Below are 16441 nucleotides of genomic sequence, written 5' to 3' on the forward strand. Positions count from 1 at the left end.
AAATTAAAAAAAGCGCTCAAACGTGAGGACCGAAATGTACATAAAGAAGCTGTGTCAAATTCAACAAAAAAAATTAATGGCAAAAGTGGGAGATTTCATATCTGATGACCGACAGATAAGGGCTGGTGCACCCCAGGACAGTGTTTTAGGCCCAACAATATACATCATATATACGGCAGATCTTCATAATGTATTAACTTCAACTTTTGCGGACTACACAGCTATAGTGAGCCGTAACAACTGCCACGTCAAGAATAACTATTAGCGGAACATTTAAGTTCTGTCGAAGAATGGCTAGTGAACTGGCGTACATATATATGTGAATGAACAGAAGTGTAATTACATTTTCGCTAAGACCAAAGATGTGCCCAGCAGTAAAAAATAAACCACATTTTAGTACCCCTAGCAAACGAAGTAACATAGTATATTGGAATTCACCTAGATAGAAGGCTAACGTGGAGAAAACACATCTCTAGTAAAATAACATGTATAAAAATTAGAGCTGCAAATTTAAATTGGCTTTTAAATAAAAACACCAAACTTAGCCTAGACAACAAAGTGCTTTTATATAATGCGGTCATAAAGCCGATTTGGATATATGGCATTCAACTGTGGGGTACGACCTGTGCAACTAATATTGATATAATACAAAAGTTCCAATCAAAAATGCTTGGAACAATCACGTGTTCACCATGGTACGTGCGTAACGAAAATATCCATGAAGACCTTGGTATTTCTACGGTAAAGAAAGAAGTAGAAGATAGCAGAATTAAATGTATATCTAAACTCCGAGATCACCCAAATGGCTAATGCTTTGGTAATTCCTGCGATCAAACACGACTTAAAAGAAGAGACATACCGTCGTATTAAAGAGCAACGTATCACCAAAACATCTCAATCACTTGCTTGAGCCTGTCTAGTTTTTGAATAGATTTAAAATTTTAAAACTTATTGTTAGGCTTAAAAAAAGCAGATTCTAAAAAAGAAGTACATGATTATTAATAGGAAAAACACATATGCTCATCGAAAGAGTTAAAAATTTCAAGTACCTTGGTTGTCAGATCAATGAAAATGGTGATTGTTCTAAAGAAATAAAATGTCGAAATACAAATACAAAAACATGTTATATAGCCATGACCTCAACATCACAACCAAAATACGTTTTTAAAAATGCTATGTTTGGTCAGTGCTTCTCTATGCGATGGAAACGTGGACTCTAAAAATCACAGATGTGAACAAGCTAGAGTCCTTCGAGGTATGGCTTATTAGAAGAATACTAAAAATCCCATGGACGGATAGAGTTACAAATATTGAAGTTTTAAGAAGAGTGAACCGTAATAGAGGTTTGTTAAAGACAATAAAACAAAGAAAAGCAGCCTACCTGGGACATATAATATTATGAGGCACTCTACGTACGAGATTCTACAAATAATTATCCAAGGAAAAATTGAAAGAAAACGGGGTATTGGCCGCAAATAACATTCGACAAAGGATTGGAATCCAGAACGTTGGCAACCTTATAGATGTGGCGAGAGATAGAGAGAACTATGCTGCGATTATTAAAAACCTGTGATTTTTTAATACACAATAGATATATTTAACATGTAAACATTACATTCTTCTTCCTTACTGACGTAGACACCGCTTACGCGATTATAGTCGAGTTAACAACAGCGCGCTAGTCGTTTCTTTTTTTCGCGAATTGGATATTCCAAGCGCAGCCAGGTTTTTCTCCACTTGGTACTTCCAACGGAGTGGAGGTCTTCCTCTTCCTCTGCTTCCTCCGGCGGGTACTACGTCGCATACTTTCAGGGCTGGAGTGTTTTCGTCCATTCGGACAACATGACCTAGCCAGCGTAGTCGCTGTCTTTTAATTCGCTGAACTATGTTAATGTCATCGTATACCTCATACAGCTCATCGTTCCGTCGAATGTGATATTCGCCGTGGTCAATGCGCAAAGGACCATAAATCTTTCGCAGAACCTTTCTCTCGAAAATCGTCCAAGCCCCTGCACCATATAGCAGGACGGGAATAATGAGTGACTTATAGAGTTCGGCTTTTGTTCGTCGAAAGAGGACTTTAATTCTCAATTGCCTACTCAGTCTGAAGTAGCACCTGTTGGCAAGAGTAATGCTGCATTGGATTTCCAGGCTGACATTGTTGGTGGTGTTTATACTGGTTCCTAAATTGACGAAATTATCTACGACTTCAAAGTTATGACTGTCAACTGTGACGTGAGAGCCAAGTCGCGAGTGCGATGACTGTTTGTTTGATGACAGGAGATATTTCGTCTTGCCCTCATTCACTACCAGACCCATTTGCGTTGCTTCCTTACTTCGTCCAATCAGTTTGTTGACGGTGGGCTTTAATCTTTCACACAATACGCTCGATAGAATCTTATTTGCGAGACTTATCCCTCGGTAGTTTACGCAGATTTTGGGGGGGCTCCTTTCTGTGGATTGGGCCGAGTACACTTAGATTCCAATCGTTGGGCATACTTTCGTCCGACAATATTTTAAAAAGAAGCTAATACATGATCCTTAAGAGTTCTTTCCCGCCGTTTTTATCTCGGCCGGCAACCCATCGGCACCCACCGCTTTGTTGTTCATCAGACCGGTAATAGCTACTTCTTCATGGTCGTGCAATGGAACGTCTGCTCCATCGTCATCGATTGGGGAATCGGGTTTGCCCTTTCCTGGTGTTATACTTTCTCTGCCATTCAGCAGGCCGGAGAAATGTTTCCTCCATATTTTTAATATGTTCTGGGCTTCAGTTCTTCTGTTAGTTTACAAAAAATGAATCATAAAGTATTTCGCGTGTTAATAAAGCATTGGGCAAAAATGCTGTTGTTGGGCTCTGCACCAGGGAAATCAATCATGGAAAGAAGATTTGCTAAGTTGGAAAGAGGCGAAATGAGCACCGAGGACAAACGTGGAAAGACGTAAAAGTTGGCAAGGTTATGGCATCAGTCTTTTGGGATGCACGTGGTATAATATTCATAGACTGATTACTGAACTAATTATGATCTGGCTGTGTGTTTCTTCTATTTAGCAATTGTATTATTTTTGAGGAAGGTTAATTCTGAAATTGTACGCATATAGTACTTCATCGTTTCCGTTTGGATATTGCAGTGCGCTGTGCAATGCTTCGAAAATATTTCTGTATATCTATAATTGTAATAGACCTTTTTATCAACACTGTAGTTATTTCGTTATTTTTTATGTTATATTTCGCATTTGGGTTGTTGTAAATGCATTTGCGTCCTTCGCTCATAATCTAGCAAAGTCCCCGCAATACCTAGACGAAGAAACTAATGCCATTTTTTGTTTTGATATTAAAAATAGCGGACTGTTTCGTTAAAACAATTGGCTTGTTCAGGAGCAATAAGCAGTATAATCCATATACTAAATACTTATTTCTTTCTTTTTTGTGAAGTAATAAATTTTTCAAATGGTTTTTATTATAATTATGAATTGTATTGAATTTACACATAAAGAAATAAAAAGTATACTTTATTACCTTCTCACCAATTTTCAGACGTTCTTCCGTTATGTGTAACACTGTGGAACATTTTTGGGATTATTGTCTGGGGGGTGAGAAATTCCAAGTCAGGGTGATGGTACTAGGTCAGTATAGCAAAAGACTCAAAGGGTTTGGCGTTCGTATGTGTCAGTTTTTTTTATGACCTTTTAAATTTTTTCCTTATCTTGATGTTTTTTCGCGAACCACTTGTCCGATTTTTTTGAAACAAATTTAGAAAAATTAAGAATTACAATTTCTATTTGTTTTTATTCAAAAAAGTGTCATTTATCGCCTTTTTTATAAATTTTCCCCAATAACTTCAGACTTCTGGCCATAAACTACTAAAAAAATAAAGTAAACATTTTTATAATTTTTTATTTTTATTTAATTTATTTATTTTTATTTATTTTAAAAAAACCCTTTGAGGCTTTAACTATACTGACCTAGTACCATCACCCTAACTTGGAATTTCTCACCCCCCAGATTAGCTGTTGTACTGTGTAATTAGTGTACTCAAACTTTCTTTTATATATGTAATATAGACTATAGCGTTAGCGAATATTTTATTATAATCATCCTCAAATGAGATATGTCAGACATAAACTTAACCGAGGAGACTAAATTTACTGTTGATGTGCAAAAGGTCAACTACATGGAAGATCACAATGGATAATATTAGAGATATGAGATTAAAGCCAAGCCCTAGACCAACTCCAATTGTGTTCAGCACGAAACCGTTAATATACTCGCACTTAGGTCTGATAAAAAACGAAAATTATGATATGAAATATAATATAAATTAACATATTTTCGGCATTAAATTAACATATACAAGATGTGTTCCAAAGTAAACAGTACTTTAAAAACAGAACAAAATCAATTTATTTTATTCAAAATAGTCTCCTGGTTCAACAGCTAGTTGCACGGTCCAAAAGCATGTCGAACGAGTGTTTTAGCTCGTCTACGTCTGCATAACGTTTTCTTTTCATGGGTAAATGCATTTTTCCGAAATAGAAGAAGTCGTAGGGTGCCATATCAGGTGAATACTGGGAGTGGTTAATGGTTAAAATGTGATTCTTAGTCAAATAATTGTCCTCCGTCGTCAAAATCGTCGTCAGTCAATTTGTGCGGAGCAAACCGTGCACACACCTTCCGTAAGCCCAAATATTCGGTCAAACTGCGATAAATCGATGTTTTCGAGATGTTCGATTCCATTTCCACGAACTTCAATGATGATTTGGGCTGATTTTTGATGAACTCACGCACAGTTTTGGTGGAATTTCCGGTGATCACGGATTTTGATTGGCCCACATGTTGATTGTCTTGTCCTCCCGACCACTTTGAAAGCGTTGTAACCACTCGCGCACTTTGCTACAGATAGGCAATCATCGCAATAAACTTATTTCAACAATTGTAATGTTTTGGTGAAAGTTTTACCAATTTTAAAACAAAATTTTAATGTTGGCTCTTTTCTCGAAGCTCATATGCGCACCGATAACACAAACATACTGCAATAACTTCACTTCCAATTGATGAAATGTCATGAAATTCTCAGTGGACAATCGATAAAAATAGCAGATTCTAACGCAGTCGACATACAGATGGCTCCACCAGAGGACGCTAGATTCAAAAAGTCCTGTTTACTTTGGAGCGCACCTTGTAATGCGATCACATGCTAAAATATTTCACATATCGACCAATATATACGGTATAAGGCCAACCATAAGTTTGAACATCTTTTATTATATATATTGGAGATAAGTGTTGTATTGACCAGATATTATCTATTTTTGGCGGTACTACATATTATTAACATAAACATATGACCTCTGAGTTTCATTAAGTTACCTGACATACCATTCAATATATAAACAGCCAAGCTTACCGGATGCTTAAAAATTTTAATATTAGTGATATGGGGGCTTTATCCATTTTAGTTATGTACACTTAACTCACCTTATAGGCCACTCACAATTATTGTCGTAAGGAAAAATGCACTAAATTTCGAAAATCGTTATAAACCTTTTATTTCCTTCAAATTCACTTAAGAGTATTATTATAAAATGAATTTCAATTTACTAAACACTAGGTTTCAGACCGTTAAATATATAGTATATATATATACACATTGAGGAAAGTTATTATGAAAATTATTTTAATATTAAGTGAAAACTTTAACTATACAAATGCGGGTAGCGAACGGGAACCGGGATGCTGAGAGGCTGCGAAAATCGATGTTGCTTGGACGACGTCGTATCAACGAAAGGTGCCCGCGCTGGTTTCTCTATTCCTTTTGTTATAATTAGACTGCAGAATGTCATCGCGTTTGGGTGCATGTGCGTGTATGTGTGTTAATGTGTGGTGTTCGCTCGCGTGATGAGGTGATTAGTCGATTCGGTGTGATGAATTGATGCAGATGTGATGCGACGTCGCTACTCATTTAGCCATCCCGGCCCCCCTAGGCGAGTATTTAACCTAGAAGCCGCTGTAGCTGCTGTAGCGTTGCTACAACGCTGCTGAGACCTGTTGACCGGCGGGATTGCGGCCTAAGCTGATGACGTCGTGTTGATGTTGCCCGGTTATGGCGCCAAGGACGGGATTCTGCTGCAGAGGGTCCGCGGCGGCGGTATGCCGTCACAGGAGTCCTTTGGGAACGCCTGACGTTACCACTGGTGCGAGGAGCCGGTGGGCGCCCGGAGTCGCGTCTGGTAGTGCGGTGCAGCATCGTATGATGAGCCCGCAAACAGATTTGGCAACGATTAGGTGATGGGCACTCCTGAGTTGCGTGGGAAGTTGCCAGACAATTCAGGCAATACCCGTGCGCCTGTGCCACCTGCTGGCGTTGCATCGGCGGCATGCCTTTGAATATACCGCAGTGCGATAGCCGATGAGGGCGGCGGCATAATGGACAACGAATTACTTGCAAATCCACTGGTAATGCTGGCGTGCTTTGACGCGGAGCCGTTGTCGCGGTGGAGCCTGTTGTTGTTCGAGGCGCTGCCGGTGCAGTGTTGGTCCGGGGTGCTGCTATTGGGGCAGCTTCAGCGCGAGGGGCGGAAATTGCCGAACGCGTGGTTGGCGTTGACGTTGATGCCATATCCACGTCCATATTACTCTGTGAGAGAAATTATAATATTAGAAATGTATTGTGAAATTTACAATAATATGGACTTTTGTGCCACGATATGTGGCATGAATAGGATGTCATTTTTTATCAGACATTTATGTTAAGTCTTTGTGTCATTAATGTTATTCGAGGTTTCGATTTGGTAAGCGGTTTATATGTTTTAACGATTTATTGATTTATTATTTCGGTTTCGGTTTTACGTTTCTTTATCTTCGGCGGTTGGTAGAAAGCATAATTTTACGAGCGGTCTGGTTAGTGTTCCGGTTTGAGTGCGGAGATCAACTACTCGAACATGACCGTCGGAACCGTAATGAAGTTGTTTTATGCGGCCGAGTCGCCATTCCGTAAGAGGGAGACAATCATATTGTATAAGGACGCAGTCTCCAAGCTTTGGTGCCTTTTCTTGAGTTTTCCACCGATATCTCTTGTGAAGGTCCTTTATGTAGTCTTCCTTCCATCGGCGGCTGAAATCATGATGGAGAATTTTAATTCGCTCCCATCTGTTCAATAAGGATAGCGACTCCACGCCTGGCTCAGGTATGGCCAGAATGGGTGCTCCTTTAAGAAAATGCCCTGGGGTTAAGGCTGTGAAGTCGGAGGGATCTTGCGAGAGTGGTGAGATAGGTCTAGAGTTTAGTACGGCTTCGATACGAGTGAGTAATGTAGTAAACTCCTCATAATTGAATTTATGGTTACCAGCCGTTTTCTTTAAATGGGACTTAAAGCTCTTTACTGCTGATTCCCAGAGTCCGCCCATGTGTGGAGAACATGGGGGTATGAATTGCCAATCGATTCCTTGGGGTGCATATTTTCTGACAATTTCGGGGGATACTTCTTTCATGAATTGTAAAAACTCCTTTTCCGTGGCTCTTTGAGCTCCGACAAAGTTTTTTCCATTGTCGCTCATAATTTTTAAAGGAAATCCGCGTCGTCCGACAAAGCGGGCAAATGCTGCAAGAAAAGCCGCAGTAGTCAGATCCGAACATAGCTCGAGGTGTACTGCCTTTGTTGTAAAACACACAAAGACAGCCACATACCCTTTCCTAAATGAGGAAGACCTTAGCATTGAGGCCTTTATCTGGAAAGGTCCAGCAAAATCAACCCCAGTGATGGTAAAGGGTAAAGCATAGTTGCAGCGTTCAGGTGGTAGGGCTGACATGATCTGCGTACGCATCTTGTGCTTGTACATAGTACACTGTTTACACATGAAAATGGTTCTTTTAATTTGTGGATTTAGTCGCGGTACATAAAACTCTTGCCGGACCATTTGTTGCATCAAGCGATGCTCACCATGCAGTGTAAGCTGGTGGAGATATATTAGAAATAAGTAGGTAAAACGGGATTTCTCTGGGATAATGATGGGATGTCGTTCATTGTAACTAAGGCTGGAGTTGGCTAGTCTTCCATTTGCCCGTAGTAATCCCTTAGCGTCCAGGAATGGGTTTAACACGAGAAGTGAGCTTCCCTTTTCGAGAGGTCGCTTTTCAAGCAACTTTGATTTCTCTTTGCTGAAATAGCGAGTTTGTGTATACAAGATTAGACTGACCTTGGCATGTTGCAAGTCGGAATATGTTAGTTGTACGTCAGGATCGTTTGATATCCTTTTCACCATTTGTTTAAGTTTATGGATGAATTTGTGCATATAAGCGACTACCCTTAGTGCTCGAGGAAATGAGGAAAATCTTTGGAGAATATCATCCTCTTCTGGAGTGATATGAAAATTTTCGATTTTCCGACTTTCCGGAGGTATGATATTCCGAGCAGGAGACTTTGGCCAGAATTCTTGTGATTCTGTTAGCCATGTGGGACCGTTCCACCAGAGTGTAGTGCTGGTGAGGTGAAATGGTTTGCAACCTCTTGTCCCCAGATCCGCTGGGTTATCTGCACTTGCAACATGTTGCCATTTTGCTGAGCCAACTAAGTCTAAGATTTGTGATATGCGATTCGATACATATGTCTTCCAAGTATAGGGTGGTTTTTCCAACCATGCTAGAACTATTTCTGAGTCTGACCAGAGATACATTTTGTGATCGTTTAATTTTAGATGGGTTTGAACTATCGAAATTAATTTTGCTAACAGAAGAGCACCATTTAGTTCAAGCCGTGGCAGGCTTAGTGTCTTCAAAGGTGCAACTTTGGCTTTGGCTACCAAAAGATGTGAAGTTATTTTGCTATCATACTGAGTGCGTATGTAGACTGTTGCACAATAAGCCTTTTCAGAGGCGTCACAGAAACCGTGTAATTCTGCGTTAATGTTAGGGGTGAAATTTACCCATCGAGGGATTCGAATTTCTGATATAGTATGTAGGTTGTTAGCAAATTGAACCCATTTTGTTAATCGTACAGGTTTTACCTGTTCATCCCATTCAGTGCCATCTTGCCACAGTTCTTGAATGAGAATTTTAGCTTGAATCATTATTGGCGAAAGCCATCCTGCGGGGTCGAAAAGTTTTGCCACCGAGGAAAGGATTTGTCGTTTTGTACTGGCGGACATTGCAGATATTGACTCAATTGTATATGAGAATTGATCTGTTATCGCATTCCATTGAATCCCTAGTGTTTTTGTTGTACTAGCTTTTTCGAATTTAAGGAAGTCAGTATCTAATAAGTCTTCCTTTCTTATATCTTTGATTATTTCGGGACGATTTGAGGTTATTTTCTTTAGGGGAAAACCTGCTGAATTTAGTGCTTTGATCACTTGAGATAATGATTCGCACGCTATTGGTATACTGTGGCTACCTGATAAAATGTCATCCACATATGTTTGAGTTTGCAACACAGAAGTTGCTAAAGGTAAATTTGTTTCACAAGGTTATGCAACTTCATGTAATGTCCTAATGGCTAAATAGGGTGCGCAGTTGATGCCAAAGGTAACTGTTTTAAGTTTGTAGTCGCTAATTGGACTATTAATTGAATTGCGGAAGACTATGCGTTGGAAATCTTGGTCTTCTTCATGCACCAGAATTTGCCTATACATTTTCTCAACATCCCCGTTAAAAACGTATTTAAACATGCGCCAATTTAGTATTAGCAACATGAGATCAGGTTGTAATGTTGGCCCTGTGTATAATACATCATTGAGTGATTTGCCTGAGCTCGTACACTTTGAGGCATTGAACACCACTCGTACTTTTGTTGTGATTTTTTCTGGTCTTATTACCCCATGATGTGGAAGGTAAAAAGATAAATATCTACCTTTGGATATCTTTTCATATGGTACGGTTTCTTCCATATGATTGAGGTCAAGATATTCCTCCATCACATTATCATATGCTGATTTTAGCTCATTTTTCTTCGTCAGGCTTTTTTCCATGCTTAGGAATTGCTGGACTGCTGAGATTCTAGAGTGGCCTAGAGCTATAGTTTCTGGAAAGGTGGATTTGAATGGCAGTCGCACAACATAACGACCATGCTCGTTTCTTGTTGTTGTGGACTGGTAATAGGCTTCGCATGCCTGGTCTTCTTCTGAAAGTTTGGTAGTCTGAGGTACTTCTTCCACTTCCCAGAATTTTTTAAATTCATTGTTTAAGTATTCGTTTGTTATATCTTCTACTTGTGTTGTGAAAGAATTTATTTTTTCAGTGACTTGGCCACTTATAATCCACCCAAAGATTGTATTTTGGGCTAACAATTTATTGGAGATTTTCTCTATACCTTCAAGAATTATTTGAGGTATTAAGTCACTGCCTAATAATATGTCGATTTGTGATGGGGTATGACAGTTGGGATCTGCTAACTTGAGATGTGAGCATTTTTCCCAGTGTATTTTATTTACTTCATAGCTTGGAAGCAAATTGGTAAGTTGCGGTAGAACGATGGCTTGTGCATCTATTCGTATATCCGCAGTTGGAGAAACTATGGTGATTGGGCATATTTTATTAGAATTTTGAATAATTCTTCCGCCCATTCCCGAAATTTGAAAATTGGAATGTTTTATTGGCAATTTTAGCCGATTTTGAACCTTTGATGATATGAAGGATCTTTGAGAGCCTTGATCTATTAACGCTCTTAGTTTGAATAAATCACCTTTATGTTCGATGGTGATGACCGCAGTGGGTAAAAGAATTTTGCTTTCATTTTCTGAATGAAGCGCTTGAATTTTTGCTGCTTTAGAGCAACATGGTTGTTCTTCCCTTTTTTCGGGATTTGAGGTTTCGGGATTATTTAATGTAGTTGTGGCGACTAACCCCGTGGTTTTTTGAAATGGATTTTTCTTCACATTTTGAAAATTGGTAACATGAAGCAATGAGTGATGTCTTCGTTGAATTGTACACAATTGAATTTGCTTTCACAGTTTTTTGTCATATGAGAATTCGACAGACAGTTTATGCAAAGTTTGTGTTGACGGACCAGATTGTTTCTATCTGAAACGGATAATTTTTTGAATCTCTCGCAAGATCTTAATTTATGACCATCCTTACAGAGTTCACACAATGATTGCCATTGGCTACTTTGATTTGACACGAATGTGTGACTTTTATTAACGTGTCTATTAAATTGTATGTTATTACTGGCTTGGGGTTTGAACACGTTTTTACTTGAATCATTTTGATGACTTTTTGGCTTTATAGTTTTTTTGTCTATTCGCTCAGCTATCTCGTATTGAGCAGTGAGGAATGTTTTCATCTGTTGCCAGGTGGGCATTATTTTTCTTTCCACTAGAGATTGTTCCCATCGTAGTAGAGCAGCATCAGGCAGTGTTTCTGCGCTAATGGTTACTATAATAGGGTCCCACGATTCTATGGAGACATTTTGTGTTTTTAACACTGATAAACAATTTGTCACTGTGGAGTGTAAGTTTTGAAATTCCTGGCTAGTTTCTTGTTGGATTTTTGGCAAATGCAATAAAGTTTTTATTGGGTTTTCTATCATAACCCTTTCATTTTCGTACCTTTCAACAAGTGCTTCCCAAGCCAGTTTAAAATTTTCGTCATTTAAAGCGAATTGCTTGACGATACTGCCTGCTTCCCCTTTTGTTTTATACCTGAGGTGGTATAGCTTTTGTGCTTGTGAAAGTTTAGGATGGTTTATATAAACAGCAGTGAACATGTCCCGGAAGGACGGCCACTGGTCATAACATCCATTGAAAACTTCAGTATCACAAGCTGGTACCTTTAGGTACATGCCTTTATCTAGGTCTTCTTTTTGTGTTGTAACTACTCTGGGAGGGGGAGTAGTGGCTCTACTTGGTCTTACTAAACTTATTTGTTCAGTCATCATTCCCTTTGTCAACTCGTACTGATCTCGGCAGTTATCACACTTGGCTGTCGCCGAAGCTTTTGTGTTTTCTGGGAGTTCTGCGTCGTCAGTATCTAGTACTGTATCGTACGCTGCCAGAAGGCGTGCCCATAGATTGTTAACACTTTCTAATTTTATATTTAAAACTGATTCCATAATGTCAGTAATAGGGGAAGCTTGAAATCGGGTGCAATATCTTATAAAGCTATCACTTTCAGTGATAAATTTCGATATTATATGAACTTTTGATCTCTTTTGCTTTGTACCGTGCTTAGAGCGTGTAGCTTCTGCAGGTGTGCTTTGTTTATCGTCGTCAGCCATTTTTGGAATGGTAAGAAACTGACCTGATTTAGATTCTTTTGAATCTGTGCTCATTTAGAATAAATAGAATTAAAATTTGATGAGATATTTCTGATAAATACCGAAAACCGAAAACTCTTTTAAGTAAATAAGAGTTGTTATTCCCGTAAATTTACTAAAATACGCGTTAATTGTTTTTGTTAACCGCACTATTGTATTTAAATTGTATTTAAATAGTTGCAATTTTATATTTATTTTTATATATTTTATATTACGGATTTATCCGTATGTCCTTGTATATAAGTACTCGTACAGACGGTATACGAGGTCAATAACCTTTGTACATATATGTGCCCGCTATGTGCGTATTGACGTGCATATGCTGTACTAAATTTCAATAAATATTTAATCCCGCTTGTTTTTGTAATACAAAGAACAAGGAGATATTGTTAAATAATATTTGCCTATACGGGCTTAGAGTACGTACTATATAAGTATGTACTAATATATTTGTCGTTAATAAGACTTTATTATTTATTATTTTTTTTTTTGTTGTTAAAATTCCGCACCGCTTATTTTTGTAATTAGCTATTATCGCAGCTTCTAATAATTTAAAATTTGTTATAATTTTTATGTTTCGGATATACCCCCTAAATCAGGGTATGTAGCGTATGCTAAAAGAATAACGAATATATGTATACAGTATGTATATCATATATGTATATGTATATGTACTTATGTTTGCGCGATTAGAATATAGCGAGATAAGAAAATGAACAAAGTGCAGGTCATTAACCTCTGCACTTGCGGATCAGCAAGTATATGCTTCAATATATGTATTAATATTAATTTGAATGTTTGTTCGTATTTGTTAGTAAGTACTAATTTATGTTTGTTGCATTTATGTATTTTAAGTATGCTTTGGGTAAGTGCATATGTAAATATGTATGTTTGTATTTATTCTCGCATTGGAAATTTTGCTTTTATGCCTTTCGCTTACCTATTTTATGCAATCCTGCTTACTGTTTGAAGAAACAGAAGGGGTATTGCTGGGAAGATTTGCAAGTAAATGCTTGAATATAATATGTTTGTTTTGTTGTATGGGGTGTGTTTGTATACACAAGGGTAAGCTCAGAAGGCAGTAAATGATTTCCTTTTGTATTTATAAAAATATATGGATGATATATTTTTTCAACTGTATTTTGTTTCCGTTTAGAAATTGATCAAACGGATTATATATCATACATATTTACATATGGGCATAAAAAATGGAAACGACTTACTCTGTCTCGCCTCAAGGGGGTTTTGGGGAGAATATAGTACATATATGTAAGTATGTATTTATTAATTTTAGGAATATTATCCGCTTTCGGTTTCCGCCTGTGTTTAGTCCTATTTCCTCCTGTGTTTGATGTTCCTTTCCTAATTTCCTCCTTGCTTAGTGTCCTCTTGCTCCCGTTTCCTCCTTTGTAGAGTATGTATGCATGTAGGTATGCGTTCGTTGTTATGTTGGTTTTGTTTTTTTTTTTATTATATCGCGCCCGATTTAAGTTATGATTTTGCTTTTTTTTGTTTTGGTAGACCGCGCCCGATTTGTTTTATAATTATTGGTATTTTTGTAGTTAGAACGCGCCCGATTTATGGTTTTTATAAATTTTTAATATTTATATTTATTATTTTTATTTAGTTTTTCTCAACACTGAATTCTTCTAGTTTTTTTTTTTGTTGTTTAATATGTTAACTACTCCCACTGGATAACTCTTTTAAGTTTTTTAAATTTTTCTTTCTTTATTTTATTATTTATGTTTTCATAAAACAAACCTATCACTACATTCTTAAGTATATTTGTTTTGTTTTATATGTGGTGGCCTAGGAGAAATTTTTGTTGGTGAATTTTTTATTTTGTAATTATGTATGTACATATATGTACGTATGTTTTTTGCACAGCACTTTTATATATATATATATATATTTTTTTTTTTTTATGTTTTTGAATATATGTATATGCACTTTTTGTACCACAGTACTCGTATATTATAGTTGCATATACATATCTGTATATGTATGAACTATATCTTAGTTTATTTATTCACTGCACTTGCTGTATCCAAAACCGGTTTTTGGTACATATGTTCTTTGTTTTTTTTTTTTTTTATATATTACCTTTTCGGTTTTTATTACTGCACTTTTTCACAGTTTAGATTTTTATTTTATTTTATCGCAATCTTAATTTTTTATTTATTTTTTTTTTTTGACTTTATTTAGCCACAGTGCCTTTCTTTATGGCTCGAAGGACCATGTACACTTAACTCACCTTATAGGCCACTCACAATTATTGTCGTAAGGAAAAATGCACTAAATTTCGAAAATCGTTATAAACCTTTTATTTCCTTCAAATTCACTTAAGAGTATTATTATAAAATGAATTTCAATTTACTAAACACTAGGTTTCAGACCGTTAAATATATATTATATATATATACACATTGAGGAAAGTTATTATGAAAATTATTTTAATATTAAGTGAAAACTTTAACTATATACATAAATGCGGGTAGCGAACGGGAACCGGGATGCTGAGAGGCTGCGAAAATCGATGTTGCTTGGACGACGTCGTATCAACGAAAGGTGCCCGCGCTGCTTTCTCTATTCCTTTTGTTATAATTAGACTGCAGAATGTCATCGCGTTTGGGTGCATGTGTGTGTATGTGTGTTAATGTGTGGTGTTCGCTCGCGTGATGAGGTGATTAGTCGATTCGGTGTGATGAATTGATGCAGATGTGATGCGACGTCGCTACTCATTTAGCCAAGTTACATACATAAATGCTACGTTAGGCAAAATACACGCTAACTAAATTTAGTTAAATACTACTGTAATCAATTTGAAAGGTGAATTTTGTTCATTTCATTTCCTCCCGCTGCAATACACTTATGCCAACGAATTTTGCAGTCTTCATAGCACTTGGAAAAATCCCCGGTCGTGATGGCCATCACGCCTTCTTCGATTCAGCTTTTATACAATATCTTCAATTGAGTCAAAACTGTGTCCTCGGGGTGGTCATGTAAATTTTATGAATAGCCAGAAGTTACACGAAAGTAAATCAGGCGAAGACGGTGGTTGTGCCACGATATTAGTTCAAAATGTGGCGAAATGATAACGAATAACCAATCCCGAACTACAGACATACTATTATCAGGAAAGGATTCTCTTTGAATTTTAATAGTACTCGTATATCTCACGGTTTGACAGACATTTTCGATAAAAGGTTCGCAAGAGGAACTGGGGTCCACATATTAGGTATCTGCTGGCTTGAATAGTTTTAGCCGAATTTGGAAAATTTTTGGTTGTAAGATGGCATCCCATAAAGGTACTAATTGTTACAGTTTTATCCTTATTTATTAATTGCTGCTGGATTTGTATACTGGATAGTGAAATATGGATCAAATGGAATTTAAAATTGTCTTACATGGGAAGTAGGCGTGGCTGTAGTTCTGACGCATTAAGTTTCAGTCGTTTCTAATAAAACGGTTACATTTGGAGTGTGCGTTGTTATCATCTGATATCACCTGTTTTAACGCTATCGCAAGGGACGTCGAAATGATTTGAAGAATAAGAGATATAAAGCCTGTTAAGGGACGGGTCTTGTTAAAAACCATAGGCGCCCTTCGTTGTTTCATATTGTAGTTGTATATTTTAATTTTCGGATTAGTAATGAAAATTTATGAGTTTTCCATTAATGGCATTTTTGGGCGTGATCCGATTTTTGCCATCTACGAATTCGTTCTGCCTTTATATACAAAATGTATATCTAACTACTCAAGTTGAAGCCTGCACAGACAGACTGGTGGATGGACGAACCGATATCATGATTACAAAACGTCTCATCATTCTGATTACTTATACGAGAGCTGTCCGATAAATAACCGACCTCAACGTGAAGCTAGCGGCACATCTGAAAAAAAAAAGTTTCTACTTCAAATTGTGCATATTATAATAGCTACTCGACAAAATTTCAGAAATTTATCCTGCGCAATTATCTGTTGACAGTCGTTTTTGTGAGTCTATTTCGGTGATTTCCCCAAAATGGAAAAAATTTAATATCGAGCTGTAATTAAATTTTTATTTTTGAAAGGCAATACACCTTTACAAATCAAAGATGAGTTGGACTCTGTGTATGGTGACTCTGCACTATCGTTTACCACCGTAAAATTTTGGGCAGCTGAATTTAAACGTGGTCGCAGGAGCTTGGAAG

At 37.3% G+C, this 16441-nt stretch overlaps 2 protein-coding genes across 15 annotated transcripts in view; both read right to left on the bottom strand.

The window, feature by feature from the left end:
- Positions 1-16441, bottom strand: part of LOC105234143 (probable serine/threonine-protein kinase DDB_G0276461) — a 412380-nt gene that overhangs the window by 253575 nt on the left and 142364 nt on the right. The window lies entirely within an intron of this gene.
- On the bottom strand, positions 5526-6633 carry LOC125779478 (uncharacterized). The gene has a single exon (XM_049460840.1). The coding sequence runs from the start codon at positions 6630-6632 to the stop codon at positions 5994-5996; it is 639 nt and encodes a 212-aa protein (XP_049316797.1). The 5' UTR covers position 6633; the 3' UTR covers positions 5526-5993.

This window comes from Bactrocera dorsalis, chromosome 6, assembly GCF_023373825.1.
Source record: "Bactrocera dorsalis isolate Fly_Bdor chromosome 6, ASM2337382v1, whole genome shotgun sequence".
In the NCBI taxonomy this organism is placed as follows: Eukaryota; Metazoa; Arthropoda; class Insecta; order Diptera; family Tephritidae; genus Bactrocera; species Bactrocera dorsalis.